This window comes from Protomyctophum bolini (genome assembly GCF_963924005.1).
Source record: "Protomyctophum bolini genome assembly, chromosome: 23".
NCBI lineage: Eukaryota > Metazoa > Chordata > Actinopteri > Myctophiformes > Myctophidae > Protomyctophum > Protomyctophum bolini.
In genome coordinates, this window is record NC_137884.1 from 15174810 (window position 1) to 15195777 (window position 20968).

Here is a 20968-nt window from a genome sequence, read left to right on the forward strand (position 1 = left end):
CTGTACCGCAGTGGTTCTCCCTCAATCTCTCTCTCTCTCTCTCTCTCTCTCTCTCTCTCTCTCTCTCTCTCTCTCTCACACAGGACAGGAACTCAAGGAATTCACCTGGGAATGTATCCTGTACATTGTGAGAGCAGCGGTCGTTGTCGACGTGCCACAAACTGCTGGAGCGGGAGCTTTGCGTGTGCTGCGGTGGGATTTACGCTCCATCGCATGGTATCGCACAATGCCGGAAATAGCTGAACCGTTGGGAACCACTGCCCTACAAGATCGCCCTCCACACAGCTGATTCAAATGAATGATCAATGGCTCTCTGACCCTTACTCTATAGCAGTATAGCCCAACTCCTGCCCTGTGTTTCATTTGGACTGCATGCATGGCTGCTGCTGCTGGTGCTTGTTAAGTCACGTCAGTGCTTCATAATAAGCATTGGTCATTATTTTAATCCGCTGTAGCCTGTGTGGAGGCAGAGCCAGAGTTACGACATTGAGGGGGCAAAAAACTGTGAGCGCGAGCGCTGTTCATGCAGCCTGAACTGGGACAGGCTGGCGTTTGAAATACATTGTTTTCAACGAGGGCGGCGCAAATATGAGCAATTATAGGCATGTGTGCAACATGCCAACTGTTTTAAAGTATTGCACAGTGACAACTCTGTATTGTTTATGTTGTACTATTACAAAAATAATAATAATAAAATAAAGGGATTTAGGATCATTAAAGCTGGGCTGTTGCCTGAGTCCAATGCATTTCTGCCAACTTCCGGTCCAGGACTTGTCCCTATTCGCTATGCTCTTCGCCAATAGAAGTCTAGAAGAGCCGCCATTGGACTGGCCCCATGAAGTGAACAGAGTTGTCAGAACTCTGTCTTACTCTATGGCTCTGTGTGGAGGGAGATCTTGTAGGCCAAGTGTGCAGACTATTGTGACCCTTTTTGATTCATGTCAGGTTGTGTTCCCACATTATTGTTGACTGACACGGATCACTCACATGAATTGAATGACTGACAAAAGGAAGTGATGTCCATAAACCTTCCCCCAGGCTTAGGGTTAGGCAGTAAAGCTAATTGTACTGCCCTGCAAAGCCAGTGCAGTAACTACAGATGATAGTGGGTTTAAAAGGGTTTCAACTGGTCAGCCAAATGAGATATCGGCAAATAAGTGATATCACACTAATTGTAAATATGTTCTTGAGGTAATTGTTTATCCCCCAAAATCGAAATGGCTAATTTGACCTTTGGGATACACAAATACGTTGGTGTGTGTCCGTCCAAAGACGTAGTCAGTGCACTGTGGATAGGAATCGTATAGGGTATATATAGGCTATAGATGTATAGGGCAGCATAGGAAACCTGTGGATAGGAATCGGGTGTTTATAGTCGAGAGGCTGAAGTCATCCGGAGGGCATTTCAGCGGGAGAGCGTTTCTGCGGAGCGCTCCGATCGAACAATTCACGCTGAGCTCCTTCGACTTCACTTCCTACACTGTGTGGTTTGTGCTGCTTCATTGCATGTGTCTGTGTCTGTGTGTGCGTGTGTCCAGCTCAAGGTTAGATGCACATCGTATTGACTGTCAGTGCTTTCCCCGGTTTGTGTGTGTGTGTGTGTGTGTGTGTGGACAGAGAGAGAGATGCATTAGCACCTCAGCAGGGCACTCTCAATCTCATCTCCCCTCTACTCTAGCTTTTGGCTTTTGTCCCAGCGTGTGTGTGTGTGTGTGTGTGTGTGTGTGTGTTTGTGTGTGTTGAGGGGTCAGCCTCTCCTCTTGGCCCTTTTTGTCATTCGCTGACCTTCAGTAATGGGTTTAAAGCTCTCCCGATGTAAACAACATCCCCACGAACCGGGGCGTTATTATCAACCATTCAGAATCCATTCACAATTTCCGAAAATCGATTCAATATCAGCAGGAGTCGTAATCAATTTGTTAGATAGCAGAAGATTCACAGCTCTATACTTGTCAGCTTGTGTATCACCTATTTCCAGTGCACGATCTCCAACGGAGAGACAGATGGACAAACAGACAGACGGACAGACAAACAGACAGACAGGCAGACAGGCAGACAGACAGGAGGCATATGGTCCATTCAGGTGCTGTAGGGGGAGGTAAACCCATCAAAGAGCTCTCACATCAACTCCACTCAGCCGTGGATAGAGAGGGAGGGAAGGAGAGAGAGAGAGAGATGGAGAGAGAGAGAGAGAGAGAGAGAGAGAGAGAGAGAGAGAGAGAGAGGGAGAGAGAGAGGAGGGAGCAGGGTGTGAAAGGGAAATGATGAGAGATGTTAACAGATAAAGAGAGGAAGAGGTGAGGTGTGATATCTGAGGAAGAGAGAGAGAGAGAGAGAGAGAGAGAGAGAGAGAGAGAGAGAGAGAGAGAGAGAGAGGGCGCAAGACAAAGACGGAGAGCAAATGATATGTAAAGGTATAGCTCTGAGTCTCCACCAAACAGACTACTACAGATTTCTATACAGAGTGTATAGTATACAGTGCAGCCAAATGAAGTCTGTTGGAAGGTGTGAAAAAGAAGTTGCTAAATTAACCTGAGAGCTGATACTGACAGACAAATGGATATAACAATGTAGCCTAAGGACTTGATGTGTGTTTTTCAACAACAAGCCGCTGCGATCCGACGGTCAAAAGCCAACCGACTTGGATGCTTCCCTACAACTATGACCGCAGCGACACGACGGGACAGTGTACCCATCGCCTATTCAACAGCATATTTAACAGTGTACCCATCGCCTATTCAACAGCATATTTAACAGTGTACCCATCGCCTATTCAACAGCATATTTAACAGTGTACCCATCGCCCATTCAACAGCATATTTAACAGTGTACCCATCGCCTATTCAACAGCATATTTAACAGTGTACCCATCACCCATTCAACAGCATATTTAACAGTGTACTCATCACCCATTAAACAGCATATTTAACAGTGTACCCATCGCCTATTCAACAGCATATTTAACAGTGTACCCATCACCCATTCAACAGCATATTTAACAGTGTACCCATCACCCATTCAACAGCATATTTAACAGTGTACCCATCGCCCATTCAACAGCATATTTAACAGTGTACCCATCGCCTATTCAACAGCATATTTAACAGTGTACCCATCGCCCATTCAACAGCAGATTTAACAGTGTACCCATCACCTATTCAACAGCATATTTAACAGTGTACCCACCGCCTATTCAACAGCATATTTAACAGTGTACCCATCGCCTATTCAACAGCATATTTAACAGTGTACCATCGCCCATTCAACAGCATATTTAACAGTGTACCCATCGCCTATTCAACAGCATATTTAACAGTGTACCCATCACCTATTCAACAGCATATTTAACAGTGTACCCATCACCTATTCAACAGCATATTTAACAGTGTACCCATCACCTATTCAACAGCATATTTAACAGTGTACCCATCACCTATTCAACAGCATATTTAACAGTGTACCCATCGCCTATTCAACAGCATATTTAACAGTGTACCCATCGACCATTCATTTGGCTGCTGTGCATACTGTAGTGTAGACTAGAGCCTATTGAATTTCAATTGAACTGAGAGATAGAGAGAGAGAGAGAGAGAGAGAGAGAGATGGTTCATGGTCTCAGACAGAACTGAGAGAGAGAGAGAGAGAGAGAGAGAGAGAGATGGTTCATGGTCTCAGACAGCGGTAGTGAAAGGTTATCTGCAGCGTGTAGACGTGGTGGTGAGAGGAGTGAGGAGGACACAGTGTGTCTTCTTTCTGCTGACGCGACAGGAGCGATGCTGACCGCTTTCTGCTGACCACACGCCGTTATGAAACCCAGCGCGCCCCGTGTCCATGAAACCCACTACATAGCACACAGGAAGAGCCCCCAAAATAGTCTGTACAATGTGTGTGTGTGTGTGTGTGTGTGTGTGTGTGTAAATGGATAGCCCAGAAAAAGCCAAAGCTTGTTTCAATTGTGCAGCATAAAATAGTCACAGTAACACCCAACCAACAGGCAAACCGACGTAGCAAACCAAAGAAACTAAAGCATAAACAGTGTTAACACGATTATAACAAATTCAAAAGATGCTATTGGGAGCCAGGCACGGAAATATGAGGAGACTAACAGTGGTAACCAACAGGTCGGTCAAGATTAACATGTCGTTCTTCAAAGCCGTCACAGTCGATCACAAACAGGTTTGCGTACTGGGTGGAGGAGGCGAAATTGTTTCCGAGAAGGAAATTATTTTAGATGGAGTGGAGCCGCCATTAAAAAAAAGACGCACCCGGAAACTATAGTTGGACCCACGAGGGAAGAAACAGCCATCCGACAAGCTCATGACGTTAAACTTAAAAAGCCATGAGATTGTCGGCTTTAGATTTCCCAAATCGTAACACAGACAGAATTATTATTGATGAGAGATAATGTGCAGCCGGAGAGTGTGTGTGTGCGTGTACACGTGTGTGTGCGTGTGGTCAGGTGGAGGCTTGTACGGCTGACATTATACGCCGTAACATAAACCATCTTCACGGGCAAACAGTAATATTTAATTCACTCCACATCCCGACAGCGAGTAAAGGTGCGCTCTGTCTGGACACCAGTTCTGACACACGACTTGATGATCATGATGTCATAAACGTGAGCCCTGTAAACGTTTTGCGCGGTAGTAGCGCCGACGAGGCATTTAAAGTCCATCCGCCCGCCTCCGCTCGCTGTTAACGTTAATAAAGTCCATCCGCCCGCCTCCGCTCGCTGTTAACGTTAATATTTATTCAGCGTGACAGGCGGCTCGTCACCAGGCCATTACTAACGTCCAGAGAGAGAGAGAGAGAGAGAGAGACAATAAATTGCTGCTATTTGTCGCAAAGTGAATGCAAAACATTGAAATACTGCTGTAAAGTTTACACCGTTCATATAATGGATGTATAACTATTTCTGGACAGAAAATACACAATCTTTACAATGTTGTAACGTATAGTCTTCCCTCTAAGTTGCAATGTCACACAGCGGTGTCTACACATTGTCTTTATTCCCATTCAATTGTACAAGGCCTTCATTTTTTGGTTTGGATTGTTGTGTTCCACTAGCTTTGGCAAAGTAAACATATGTTTGCTCAAGCCAATAAAGCCCGTTTGAATTGAATTGAATTGAGAGAAAAGCCCGATTTACACTTCATCGTACGGCGATCGTGTTTCGGCCTTCGACGCCATCGCATGATAGAAAACGAATAGGACAAATAAGAGAGAGACAGTGAGATAGAGAGACAGTGAGATAGAGAGACAGTGAGATAGAGAGAGAGAGAGAGAGATGGACTAGGAGAAGATTAGACAGAGAAAGAGAGAGCCAGAAGGAACGGAGGGAGAGATGGAGAGTGTCAGAGAGGTGGAGGAGTGGCTATAAATCAGGCGTCCATTAGCGGAGGGGTTATAAAGTCAGTGGGCGGAGTCACCACCGCCTGTTATTGTTTTGTAGGTTTTATTTTATTAGGGGGCTGATGATGTCATCTAATGGTTTACAATAACTACATGGGCGGAGAGAGAGAGTGGCGGGGGGGGACGACGTTTGAAGTGTTTGCATGCCGTATGTCTGTCAGTGTATTGATCACCCGTTGTGCGCACGTGTGTGTGTGTGTCTCAGTGTGATCGGTAGTGTGTGAATGAGTGTGCGCAACGTGACCTCGAGTCAGCCGTTCTAAGAGTGAGTGAGCAGCCAAAGGACAGAAGATCTGCTGCCAAAAGGACCATGTGGGAGACACGCATGTACACACGCACACGCACACACACACACACACACACACACACACACACATGCTCACATATCCCAGGCTGCATTATTCTGTGATGTCAGCAGCTAGCTACTGTAGCAACATTGATATTGTGATATTTCTCATCACTCCCTGTTTGGTTATAATCAGGGGTGCACATAACTGGTGTGGAGGTGGTGAAAATAAATGCTGTGTGGCAGATCAAACTAAATGAGGCGCTCTTGCGTACCAACATTTTACTAGCTCTGGTGTCACGTAGGCCTCCTACAAATGTCTATCTAAGTATCTGTAAGTAGACTTAGAAATAAAACTAGTGTTGACTAATTACATTAGAAGTGGGCAGCACACCTAAACCTAACCTTAACCCATGTCTAACTAATGACTAGCCTAAACTAAGTATGCAGCCCAGTCTGTTTCTGTTGTAACCAAGCTGCCATGACAGTTGAAAGTGAACGTTGTTATGATGATACGGTTGCCGTTCAAAGCGCTAGTATGTAAACAAGAGCCACGTGGATTAAACACAAGCGTATATATGACATGGAAACCATGCATCTGTGACTTAAACAATGTACACTCTTTGGAATTACGTTAAACATGGAACCTCTGCAGCATTAGGTGAGTAGTTCATTGTATCGGTGAACTACTCACCTGCCGAATTCATGTGCAACCTCTTCCTGCTAAAGTAACGTTGTGGCACGCCATGTGCATATCTCTCTCTCTCTCTCAACAGGGCGAGCTGGCCCAGGATTAGACTCAGTCGAGGCCCCGCTGCGCACACACAACTGTCAGATAGCCAGGCGCTGTGTGTGTGTGTGTGTGTGTGTGTGTGTGTGTGTGTGTGCGTGCATACAAGGTGAGAGGAGAAAAAGGACACGGGAGCCCTCACTTCTCCACCCATCTGTCTGTCCATCCATCCATGTCATAATTATTATATAATCGTCTAATCGCAATTATTTGAGAATTATTTTGTCATAAACATCATAATCATTCCCATATTGAAAAGTGTTCAAACTATTTCAAAAATAAAACAAAGAGCATGAATAGTGGAAGTGAAGTGAAATGTATTTTGTATAAATTGTAAGTTACTCGTCACGTCCTATGCAACTTTTGATTAGGAAGCCTGAAAGGCAAACAGAATTTTAATTTGTATTCATTATGTTCCAATAAATAATCGTTACTCGCAATCATTTGAGAGACAATACATTGTCATGTAAAATGACCTAATGGGCAGAGCCCAGGCTATATCCATCCATCCCACATGGGGAGATGAGAGGCAGCCGAGGGGGTCCTACTCCTGGCTGCTCCTCTGCAGGACGCCAGACCCCTGGCTTATCCTCTACACACACTGCACTAATGTGCTTTAGCTTGGGGCTTAGCTTCTGTCATGCACACAGGCACGCATACGCAGGAACACACAGACACTCACGCACAGTCACACTCCTCGCGCACACACACACACACACACACACACACACACACACACACACACACACACACACACACACACACACACACACACACACACACACACACACACTTTGCTTTGGGGGTGGTGTCATATATGGTCATAACAATGGCCACACATGTCTTGGCTGACACTGACCACAGGACACACAGAAACATCGGCCTCGAAGCAGCTTTAGGGGGAAAAAAATGTTTCAAAGACCGACTCTTCCTGAAATAACAAAATGAAAACAATATGATAGGATGCAAACATTTTACATTTCTGAATACGACACAAAAGCTTGTCTCAGTCAGCCATTTTATACTCTGTCATATGATAAATAGGCCTACCTGAAAATAGCTGATCTACAAGCCCACAACCAGCCATTATGCCATATGAGCATGTACTGTACGTCTGCTATTTTTGCTAGAAGAATTAGATTTATTTTTGAAAGATTCACATGCCCCAAATATGGACGCCCATGTTGAAAGTGGCGTTTCATTTTTGTAATGTAATTTTGTCACAGCTGATCTGACTGTCAACAATCAACAAGACCACCTTTCAAGCAGGCGTGATTCAGACAGGTTCATGAACCGGTCGTGAGTGGATGATATGGCTACGGCATGTTGTAGTATTGTTTTGCAGTCAGCAATCTCCCGGAACTTCCTTTTCCCTCAAACCGATTTTTCTCAATAAAAGCTACAGGCTACGCAAGCTTTTATTGTTATTCTTCCGGTTTGAGGGAAAAGGAAGTTCCGTTTGATTGTTCCTGCCTGATGACTACAAAACAATACTACAACATGACGTAACGATATCATCCGCTCCCGACCGGATCATACGGCACTTTTGGAACAGAGACTGTGTATACAGTATCGTTGGGGGGGGGGGGAACAAGCCTCATTACGTTCCAGTAACAGGCCAGATTATCATCTGATTCTGTGAACGTGCTGGTCCATCAAACAGAGTCCTGCAGCGATATGCTGACGGGAGCTGCATTCGTTCAGCCGCCTGGGGGATGAGAAGCATCGTCTAAAGTGTAACTGCAGTAAAGGAACGTGCGTTGGGCTGAGTGAGGGTCTCAATGTGTGATGTATGATGGAGGATGCTGGGAGATACCAGATAGCACTGCTCCCTAATAATACAGAACCCCTGAGGGGCTCTCCCCTCGCTACACACACACACCGATCCCCTTTCAAGTGAAACACACAAATTCACTTCCTCTGTCACACACACACACACACACACACACACACACACACACACACACACACACACACACACACACACACACACACACACACACACACACACACACACACACACACACACACACACACACACACACACACACACACACACACACACACACACACACACACACACACACACACACACACACACACACACACACACACGCTGCAGGAACAGCCAGCTCAGCTGGTTTGCCTGAAAGCCAATCTGCTATACGACTAACGTACGGCCCTCCAATCCCACTCCCCAATTCCCCCAGTACCGTCCTCACATCCTAACAGACAGACAGACAGACAGACAGTACCGTCCTCACATCCTACCAGACAGACAGACAGAACAGTGCTCACATCCTACCAGACAGACAGACAGTACCATGCTCACATCCTACCAGACAGACAGACAGTACCGTGCTCACATCCTACCAGACAGACAGACAGTACCGTGCTCACATCCTAACAGACAGACAGTACCGTCCTCACATCCTAACAGACAGGCAGACAGACACCACATCTCTGCATACGAACGGGCAATCCATCGCCGCATCAAAAGGGAGTTTCAGAACATATTGCTAGTTTGACCACTTCAAATGCTCTAATCTTAGAATACTATGGTAAGCAGCCTGTCTTAAGAGACAGGCTGCTACGTTCTTTATCTAACTCAACATGACGGCCAGATGGTGCATAAGAAATTAGAAATAAGCAACATAGTAACATAAACATGCTTCACACTGAAACCCTCCTTCTCCCTCGGGCTGCGTGATGTGCAGGCTTACAAACATAGCCTTCTCTGGCTAACGTCTTGCCATAGCCCAAGAGAGGATGGGACCCTCTGATTTGGTTCAGAATCATACAGGCTATGCCGTTTCAGACTGAAATGTACTAAATAAGAACAAAATGCCATTTCAGCACAACTTGCATCCATCGTGTTCCTACCTTCTTGACGCGTCCGCTCTTGGTGCCCACAAACACCAGCGAGTGGTTCTTGTAGACGTAGGCGATGACCGAGGTCATCTTGTCGATGGCGTCCGAGAACAGGGGCTTGCCGCGCACCATCTCCGACACGCCCAGCGGGGCGTTCATGTCCAGGCCGCAGAAGTCGTCGTCGATGGTCAACAGCTGTTGAGGAGGACGAGAGCAGAGGAGAATGAAACGGTTACATGCCGTCAACGCAAACACGAATGCGGTGCATGTTCACTTGAGTGGTTTGTGCGATCGGTTGCGTGTGTGTGTGTGTGCGTGCGTACGTGCGTGCTCGTCGGCGAGAGGGACAAAGGTGGGGACGTCCTGTCCTTATGCAGCATACAGTAAATGCACAACCCAAATGAGACAGCACGGTATACGGCACAGTCCTGCAGGCATGGGGGCGGGTCTGACCCGGGTTCTGGGGTCCTGAGGTGAGGAACAGGACCTTTCACGAGGGACCTGCAGGCAGATGGAGGAGTCTGCAGAGGTTTGGACCTCTCCTGCTCTGGTACTGATTCTAACTGACAGCCTGGTATTTATACACTCTGGACCCAGGCCTACACATGACCTTGTGCGCGTGCGCGCGTTTGTCTCCTGTGTGTGTTTCAACTGCCATGTTTCAAACTGTCAGATGTTACAGCTAATACACTTTGTGGCAGTTCACCCTACATAGCCACATACACACTACACAATAGCCAGAACACATGTTAACTTAGTTTGGTGGGTGCTGCACACACTGAGGTATATTCCACAGCATTTGATAGGCTTCCTGTGTTATTTCTCCCATAAATTATAACATAACAAAAATAAGGTCACATTAAAAGTTATTATTTATTGTTTAAGTTGTAGATCATGATGATATGTGGCTCCTCCGAGAATAGGGATGCTACGCTAGGGTTTAAGTGGATTACACCTTCAATTCGGTGGTGACTGTGTTAGGACGCCATTAGTATTATTCAATGTGGACATTATTCCCACAGAAATCCACTTAGGTCATAAAACATGTTCTGAAGGCTCTGCCAATCACGGTGGCAAGCTGGTCACTAACGGGGAAATAACTGACTGTCGAGAGTGGATAATAACAGTATACGCCGGGAACTAAGTGGGCGACATCTCACTATTGCAGCTCAACAATGGCCTTTGCCGTGGCTATGATTTCAATACAATCAATAATCAGACATATTTGTCCAAGTACTCCTGCTGTCCTACTCCTGTCTGTCTGTCTGTCTGTCTGTCTGTCTCTCTCTCTGGAATAGAGCAGTCATTGTGTTGCTGCTGGCATGTGGTCAGAAGTGAGAGATGGAGATGAGTGAGAGTGACCTGATTCTGCCTCGGTGTCTCTGGCTCTGGTCCAACCCCTCCACCCCACCCTCTCTCTGTCCTGTGCCTTCAGGGACGGGACCTCTGTGTCTCTCCACAACAGGTCTTTGGCAGTGCAAGCCCTCAATAACACTAACGTGCACACGCACGCACGTACGCACGCACTGACTAGTGCCAAAGAGACAGAGATTTGATTTGAACCGGAAAATAAAGAAAGGAGACCGCCGTGGAGTTTGTCCAAACTGACCCAATAAGAAGAAGTTTGAACAAACAGACCCATTCTGTGTGACCCAATAACAAGACAGAACGGTCTCGCTAGAGAAGAGATGAATGTGGGGCACTATATATATATGTGTGAGCAAAGGACAAGCGGTCAACGTGACATTTGTGTAAACGGGGTTAACCATACTGCAGTGACGGAAGAACCACACGGCCAGTCATTATGGCAGGAGGTGTCATGGGACTGTGTTGGAATTTATTTCGATGTGCTGTTGGCGACAACATAATGAACGTGTGTTGTGTGTGCTGTGTGCTGTGGTGTGTGTGTGGTGTGTGTTTCCCTGAAAAGGCCCTGACAGACACACACAGCGCGCCTTTTTGATGAGATGGCCCCCGGCCTGCGTCAGCACTGTGATTGGCACTAGAGTGTGGTCTTAAACAGTGGGTCCAAGACCTCAGAGGGTCCTTGTAGATCTGCTATTTGTCTGTAGACGGACAAAGGCAGCCCAAGTACAGAGTGAAAGGTCAAGTTTACTATTGACGGACATGAATCCAACACTGATGAGAGTGCTGTCAAACAAGTCTATGAAGCCATCTGTAATTATTTCAATCTATGAACAAGTTTTCAGCAAAATTGTGTAGAGTATGTAGTGGTGGATCTCTGCTTCATCCCTCTCTCAGCTAATGGGGTCCTTGGCCTGAAAAAACATTGACAGTCTAGACTAGATGTTGGAAAATCACACAGCAGGGTGTCTGCGATGAGGCGAGGACGCTTTCATTTTTTATCACACAAAGAAACCATGGCGCAACTCTCTATACACACGGTGTAATAGCTCTCGCTCGCACATGCACACACGCACACAGCCACACACACACACACACACACACACACGTGTGTGCAGGTGTTGTTGCATTCAAAACCACTTCCACCTCTTCCATCACGGAAACTTCAACCTTGGCAGCGACCTGAAGTTTATTCATTATCATCTGATGACCTGTCACTTAGCTACTCCCCCCCACCCCCCGCCCACACACACATTCACTCTTCCATTCACTCTCCCATTTCCTATCTGATAGCCCCAGTTAACCTTTGAACCTCAGGGGTGATGAGGCTTCTTGGCAACCGATGGTAACAATGATGAAAATCTACTAGCCCGTCCCCAGTCCTGCTCTCCCTCCCTCCCTCCCAACCCCCCCCTCTCTCTCTCTCTCTCTGTAAGGTTACTGATTGTGTGTGTCTCGCGCGTACACGCGTGTACTTCATGGCTGCTTGCGCGCGTGTTAGTGTGTGTGCGCGGTGCATGTGCATGTCAAAGGAAGAGAGAGTGTGTGTGCTATAGCAGCCATCACCGGGGACAACCCCCTGCCTGTCTAATGATGCATGGTTTGACTTACAGAGTGCTCTTAGATTTCGACCATGTGACCGAGGGTCTTAACACAACACCATTAGTCTTTACCACAGTGGCTATAGCCAGTGCTATGCTAGCAGTAAGAAGAGTATACTGTAGTGTAGAATATATAGATACCTACATTTCTACATTTCTATAGTGAATGGCTATAATACATTTTGGGATGTTCCTTGACATGAAAATGTCATGATTATCACTGGTTTAAAAAAAACATTTAGGAAACTAGCTCAGATAAGCAACTATATACACCTTAGAAACAAGCTCAAAAATACACAACCCGCAACTACCAATATTTAAAAGCAACTTTACAGGAAAAACTGTCGCTTATAATAACACTGCTCAGTACACCTCAGCTCTGTGTGACATCTCTCTCTCTCTCCCCCACTCCCTCCCTCGGAGACCCCCTTCACGTATGACACATTGTTGACCTAAATGCAGGTCTTCCATCGATCACTCACTGCCTCCCATATAAACCTGTGTCGCAGCCTCCAGCTCAGCTTTGGCCCAATGCAGCCACCTTCCATTTGTCTAATGAAAGCAGCACCAGCGCAGCCTGAGGCCTTCTTGTTTTCTGATGACGATGAAGGTGATGGAATGCAGTGAAGTGTTATCTGGAATGACCTGCCGAGGACCCTTCCCGTTCCCAAAGCGGCCACTCTACCTCCTGAGCCACTGCTGCCCCTAAGATACTCCAAGGAGCTCGACTCCTATATACACCCAAACTCAAAACTAACCTAAAATAATTCCTTTATTTTGATTAACTCCTTCAACATCTTGATAGTAGAATCCTCTGACGCACTTTCTCTGTAAATTATCGTATGCTTATACTGATCGTTACCCCAATGTTTAGTAGTATATTCTGTATTGCATTGTATTACCTTGTATTCATTTATATTATACCTGTTAATGATGAACAATGGAAAAAAGGTCCCTTGTGGCATTACCTTTGACTGTACTGTTAATAAGCATGTTAATAAAGTATTCAATCAATCAATCAATCAATTAAAGGGCTGTAGGGTTTAAGTCCAGTTACTTACAGTAAGCTTGGAGATTGAGGCTACTATACTACAGTAGTCCTGTTGTAATTTAACGGTAACACTGATAAGACGAGAATCAAACGATCTCCCGCGCCTTCTTTTTTTGTTTTTTGCTAAATCCACTAAACACATCTGCAGATTCTGCACGCAGAAACGTCCCTCGGTGCCCGTCGTTATTGCAGCCGCCGTTAAAAGATTCAAGCTTGGCTTTTGGAGATAAAGTAGTGTGTCTACTTTGGTTTCATAATTGAGTTCTTATCAGCCTTGGCGAGTCCAATCGCTCATATAGAAACAGAATCTCGGTGCTATTTATTATACTGTGTATCACGTTTCTCACATTCTCCACCAAATGTTCAAATCAGTGAGCATGGTCATTACTTTTCCTCAAACCAGAATGATAACAGGTGTGGATGGATGCTAACTCATAAACGCTATCTTCATCTAGCCATCAGGACAGAGCCCCTCCCGCTTTTCCTCAAACCAGAATGATAACAGGTGTGGATGGATGCTAACTCATAAACGCTATCTTCATCTAGCCATCAGGACAGAGCCCCTCCCGCCCCCCCCCCCCGTAACCCCCTCCCGTCGCCCCAGACATGTGTTTGAAAGAACTGGAAACTGGTCCAATCAGGCAACCACCCCCCCAACCGGTGTTGCCAGATTTCGCGAGAAATAAGCTACCGGGTCCATTAAAACAAGCACAAAAGAAGGCTATATGTATGGCGATATAAGAAAAACTGGTTTTAACAACATTAGGAAACAAGCCCACAGAAGCAACTACAAATCGGAAACAAGCCCAAAAATCACAACCCATAATATAGCAATAACATTACAAGTGACTTTACAGGAAAAACAAGCCCAATAATAATATAATAAGCTGATATGGCAACACCGCCCCTAAACCCACCGCCCCACCCCACACTGTGAAGCTATTAATCACACACACACACACACACACACACACACACACACACACACACACAGTCCCAAGCCACTGTTTCAAATCCATCCGTAACAGCGGAAAAATAATGACTATTCCTCAGCACCATTATTCTCTTATCAAAAACCATAAGTCATCTTTGGCTTTTTTTTCCAGTGACGGGCCGACTACGACTATTCGTCTCAGTGTACATACAGTACTGCTGCGTGGAAACATCACACGAGCACAAACACACACACATACACACACACAAACACACACACACACACACACGAAAACACGTGTAGACTCACAAAACATGACAGCCCCATCTGCATGCAATCACAGAACCCTGCACGGTAGCATGTCTGAGGAGTATACAGTATAAAGCATAACAGATGAAACCACGTTGACTTGCTTTTCTTTTTAGATTTAGACGGCGCACCGCTGTGATTTGAGAGATGCACTTGTAAAACATTCGAATAGTGAAAACAGCCGATGCACAAGCTCACATGTGTGAGCTTGTAGATCTGTTATGTTGACTAATTGTGTGTGACGCCGTAGTGTGATTGAGTTGGGTGTTAACCAACCACACTGGTGTTTCTGCATTCACTCTGTGTGTGTGCGCGCGTGTGTGTGTGTGTGTGCGTGCGTGTGAGATTATAGGACTGGTGTGTGACTGCAGTCTAGATACTCATTTCCATCTTCATCTCTCTCGCTATTTGTTGCTCTTTGATTCTTTCTTCTCTACCTCGCCTCTCTGCATCTTTCTGCATGAGGACATTCTGTACGAGATCAGGTGCACGCACGCACGCACACACGCACGCATGCACGCACAGGCCTGCTAAAACCTGCCGTCTTGCACCCTGTCTCACAGTGGTTTTCAAACTGTGGGTCGGGGCCCCCATGCATGCAGGGGGTCAGTGGGTCATGTATGTATTTTTTCAATCTCTCAACAGTAAACATAATGTAGACTATGGATGATACATATTACCGTTGGTGCGTAACACACTGAATCAAAAATATTCCAAAGGGAACAGCATGTGGAAATGTACACTTGAAATAAACGCTTTGTTCCGAACATACTTCTAAATCAGCTATCATATAGACCAAAGAACACATGCTCTGTACTCTACACACACACACACACACACACACACACACACAGGGACTCCTGTGGGGATTTAATTTAGAGTCAACTAGTTGAATTCAGGTGTTTTAAATGAGCATTTCATTGTCTCGGCTGAGAGAGCAGCAGTCGTCGTGAATGTGCTACAAATTGCCGGATTGGGGGAGCTTTGACGCACGCAGCGCATGGCAGTGGAAATCATCTGGAGGGCATTTTCAACAAGAGAGCGCGTTATTTCTCTGCACCACACTGATTGAATAGTGCTACGAACCCAGGAGAGTCTGTGCTATAGAGAGAGCTGTCACCGCTGCGAGATTTAACTCCCCTTTGTATGGAGCCCATGGGACTCTTTCCAAAAAACTGTCACAAAGATTAGCATTGAAGAAGTACAGTACAGGGAAAGGCCTGTACGCGTGTATGCAGTGCGCGGCAAGCGAAGTCGTGCGATTATCCATCCTGGCAGATCAATGCCGTTGATAGGAGCGTGAAATGGAGGGCATTATATATAGCATATGTCACAGTGTTGTCCGTTCATGTCGTCTCTGTCGGGTGGAAACCCCTTATGTCCAATATTATAACTTTTTGTGCTTGTTCGTGAATGAAATGAAATGCCTACTTGATCATACTGCAGCATCACAGTTAACTTAACCCATGCTTTAGCTATTGAAAAATAGCAGATCTACAAGCTCATAGCGCGGCACTACGAGCTTGTAGGTCTGCTATTTTTGAAAAATCGAAGAACAACTGACAAAGAAACATAGCTTTTTCAGAAAACTGTCATTTTTAGAATCTGATCTCAGGTCAAAATGGGTTAAAGCATAAAAGTGGGCAAATCTGCAATCTCGAAGCGTGGTGTGAACCGATGTATTTCGAGCTTGTAGATCTGCTACTGAAAAGTAACAGTTTTGTACACCGACAGAGATGATATGCTAAGAGGGAGGGCCAGGAGATGTTTCTTTAGGTTTATGGAAGTCGCTTTACAAACCTGCTATTTTCGCTATGTTCTCAAAATAGCCAGCCTATTCTGAAACCCAGAATTGAACGTTCGACATGTTGACCATGACCTTAGTAACCCAAAGAGAGACAATGTATCTACTTCACTGAACGTTATATACCGGTATACTGGTTTTTTCAGGTATACTAACACAATTAAAAAGGTGTCTCTAATAGCCAGTGAGCATTTAAACGTGATTAATTAAGGAGGCGCTAAAAGAGTTTATCATCATGACATTAATGTAATGGCTGCTGTTGAAAATGGTGCTCTGCGGTTTCATGTAAATCATTAATTATAAAACAGTAATTTCCAAGCAGTAATAGCCATTTGCAAGATTAATAATGTCTTGACTATACTGTATATTCAAATCAATGCAACCCCTCCTTGGTGAAAAAAAAAGTGCTGCTTTCTATGAATAACATTTAGGGCATTATGTTATGCTTTAGCTATTGAAAAATAGCAGATCTACAGGTTTGGAGGGAACCCTTGTCATAGGTTAAAACCTGAAAGGTTTGGGGGGAACCCTTGTCATAGGTAAAACCTGAAAGGTTTGGGGGGAACCCTTGTCATATAATAGGTAAAAACCTGAGGTAGGAATAAGATGTGAGACTGAAGTTGGGAAGATGAAACGGTGCTGTGACTGAGAAAATAAAACTGGAGATATATCAATAAATAAGCAAACCCTATACAGTCACAAAAACAATCACAATGTGTAATATTGAATAGGACCGCAATGTTTCCACTTGAGGGCAAGGAAGCTTCAGAATGGTCCCAAAACAATCTTTCATCATGTTCAAGCTGATTAATGCCCTAAAACTCTCATTTCTGAACATTGTTTTATTAATTCAAGTTGTAGAAAACAGAATGATGGTAGAAACACGGAAGAAAATAAAGAAAAGAAATAGGAAAAAAAGTATTATATTAAGTAATACTTTACATTGGCTCAATATGTGTACAACACATAACACAACACTTCAGTCTTAACTTGAAGCTGCATGGTTTCCTGCAAGTGCTGAAAGTTTTACCATTGAGCTCAGGGGATAAATCTAATCATGACCTTAAGGTCAAAATTCATGTCAGATCCTGTGTCTAGGTGAGACAAATTTACATTTTCATTTCATATTCATGAAAAAAAAGTTACATTTTTAAAAAAAAGGCACAAATTGCAGATCTCTAAGCTTTCAATATATGACACGTTTGGCGCTCCTTTTTTGTGACCCTGTAATATGATGAAGTAGGGCATTCATTTACCAAACACTGTACTTGGGGCCCAACCTTTTTCCCCGTCAACACCAATTCTCTCTCAAAAGAAATAGCCGATCTACAAACTCGCTTGCAATCGGCCGTTGTCGTATCGTGGGTTCATGTGGTTGAATTATGTATAACGGTCCGTCATCTGCTGTAAACATATTTATGGATATTTTATGGTGTGACTGGAGGCTAGAAGCTGTCTGGAACAGAGCTCGTATGTGTGTGAGAGTGTGAGTGTGTGTGTGTGTGTGTGTGTGTGTGTGTGTGTGTGTGTGTGTGTGTGTGTGTGTGTATGCCCTCAGAGGTGGACCAATCACAGTGCATGCGGCTAAGTGCATGATGTCACTAAAACGGAGGCATAAATCCTCACTGGCGTAAAAGTCAAACGTGTGAAGAAGAGCGTGAATGTTGGGGTCTCGTTTGTTTACCTGATGCCCTATATGTAGCTTCAATGTGCAGATTGTCTGTGTGTTTACCTGATGCCCTATATGTAGCTTCAATGTGCAGATTGTCTGTGTGTTTACCTGGTGCCCTCTATGTAGCTCCAATGTGCAGATTGTCATTTCAATAGTATGTTGTTTAGACACATGCTACGCTCATCGTTTACCTGCTATACTAGTTTAATGATCGGCACTATACTGTCTCTCTGCTTTGTATGCCTTGCCTTGCTTATTTTAAGTTTCCCTGGACAATAGCATTCTCTAGATTCCGAAATGGAAAATCGTAAGTGGTTAATACTTAATAAAAATAGTTCAAAACAGGCTACAAATTCACTAACTATTTTGATTGCACATTGTAAGTTGCGCAGCCAAAAAAAAAAAAGAGAAATTGAAAGCAAAAGCATTTAAAACAAATCACATTTTCAGGCCAGTGGAAGGAGCGCAGACACTGGTATAATCACAGAATAATGATATTGGAAAACATCCTTTCTGACCTTTACCAAGTGGTATCACGGATGGAGATTTAATTAGAGAGCCAGCTATAGGGCTAGGGGATGTCTGGGGGGTGTGTGTGTGTGTGTGTGTGTGTGTGTGTGTGTGACGTGTGTGTGTGTGTGTGTGTGTGTGTGTCTGTCTGTGTGGGGGGGGTCTGGAGGTTCTTAATGAGTCCACTTTCTCTCTTCCTCAGGATGTGGCCTAGACAGAGTCATAGTCATCATCCAACCAGCCGCTGATCGAGAACGCAATCAGTGGGTGTCAGGGCTGATGTCACGCCTACCTAGTTGTGACGTTATATAAGGCGTTATATAAGGCATCTTGCCAGAATTGTTCTCTGTCGGATTATAATCTTCAATCTAGTCTGTATGAGAATCTAAAACTAAGCCTTGCGATTTAAGTTTTATTAACTTGTCCATAAAGATAAAGATATCGCCAAGACCTAACTTCGGATTATACCAGCTGGTCAGCACTTCCCGCTCTTGTGACCAAGAACATTCTCAACCCTTACAGTGGGAAGGAGAGATCAAGATGGCCGACACTAGGCGCTTGGGTGGCGTAGTGCTAAAATGACTGCCGCCCTCCAACCGCAGAGGTTGTGGGTTCGAATCTTACGGTGATGGTGCACCCAGCTTAGTTGGGCGTCTACAAAAAACGTGTTTGGGGGAGGGAAGCCGGACAGAGAGGGTGATATTTGTCACTGCATGATGTGCTCCTATACGGGCTAGGGAGGCACCGGTCAGTAGGGAGTGGAGTGACGGGAGGAGTAGGACGAACTAGGCTCTACGTCTACGCCCTCCTGATGGGGCTCCTCACTGGTAGATAGCAGTAGGATACAACAGCAGTGACAACACAGAAATGATGTGTGGGGACTGGGAGTAATTCATTTGATAAATTGTGGAGAAAAACTAAACAAAGGAGAAAAAAGATGGCCGACACCTGAGATGAGCTCAAAAGCTGCAGGGTTGGCAACTTCTTTTTTAAGTTTGGGGGGGAGAAGAAAGAAAGAGAGGAGAGGTGCAGAGAAAGAGGAAGAGAGAAGAGGGGACTCTGAGACACAGCAGAGTAATCTAATTAAATGGAATTAATTCCAAGTGGGGAAAGTCGACTGCGGATGACAAATGTGGAAGAATAGCCCGTAGCATGTTAGCTAATGACATGTAATTAATGATCATTAGAGAGGAGAGGACGAGAGGCGGCCGGCGTTGTGGATGTACGAGCCGCGCGACCTCGTAATTTTCTCCTGCCACGCTCTCGCCGTCGATGAAAGACAATCTGAAAATACCACACTGTGTGTGTGTGTGTGTGTGTGTGTGTGTGTGTGTGTCCGCGCGTGCGTGCGTGTGAAAGAGCAGAACCATCTCCAATCTCCATGTATAGAAGGGGGAAAAAGATTGCAGTAAAATCCTTGGTTTTCATTTAACTTAAAAACATCTACAGTAAATCATGGGTCTTCAACAGGGGGTCCAGGACCCCTAGGGGGTTCTCAGAGTTACTACAGTGGGTGGGAAGGAGACTAAGTATAGAGTGAAAAGCAAAAGCATTGAGAGCTTAAGTCGTTAAGTCGTTAAATGTCTGAAAATAGGATATTAAGACGAATCCAACACTGAGTCTATGAAGCTTTCTATGAAATCTATGAAAAGGCTTAATGTGCAACACAATTTATTACAATTTATCCCCACAAGTAGTGGGGATCCCTCAGGTGTCCTTGGGATGAAAAACATTATATAAATGGAACCAAATGGACCCGTAATGGACCATTTGGGAGCATCTAAGGATGCTGTTATTGTTGTGCGTTTGTGCTGACATCGTGAACAGCGAGCAGCAGACGGCGTTTCCTGTTGTTTTTTTTCCAATAGGTCACATGTCACTTGACAATGATCTATGGATGCAGGTAGCATGATGTATGATGCAGGGCATGTGCGTCACACTGATACTGTTGAGCATCAGCATTATGAGGCTCAGCCAAGCGTAGCCACTCTCCTCCCAATCTGTCTGTCTGTCTGTCTGTCTGTCTGTCTCTCCATCTCTCCCTCTCTGCCTTTCCACCTGCCCATCCTTTGTTTGCGTCGGATGTTTTATATCATAAGTTACAAAAACATTTCATTCATAGATGCTGTTCTGTGATAGATTCCCGGTTTTCTTTTTTTTAACCCATTTTCACCTGGGAACGATTCTGGAAATGTCTTCTAAATCATCTGACTGTTTTCTTGAAAACGCAGTTTTTCTATGTCAGTCGTTCTCAAACACTTTCATGTAACTTTTCACGATTCTTCAAAAATAACAGACCTACAAGCTCGTACTATGAGCTTGTAGATATGCTATTTTTCAATAGCTAAAGCATTACATAATGC

At 44.9% G+C, this 20968-nt stretch overlaps 1 protein-coding gene across 2 annotated transcripts in view; it reads right to left on the bottom strand.

Moving 5' to 3' along the window:
- plxna4 (plexin A4) overlaps nt 1-20968 on the bottom strand; it is a 313281-nt gene that overhangs the window by 238686 nt on the left and 53627 nt on the right. For both annotated transcript variants that reach the window (XM_080757088.1, XM_080757089.1), the window contains one exon: nt 9372-9554. In XM_080757088.1, the coding sequence (XP_080613214.1) occupies nt 9372-9554 (183 nt within the window). The remainder of the gene's footprint in view (nt 1-9371; nt 9555-20968) is intronic.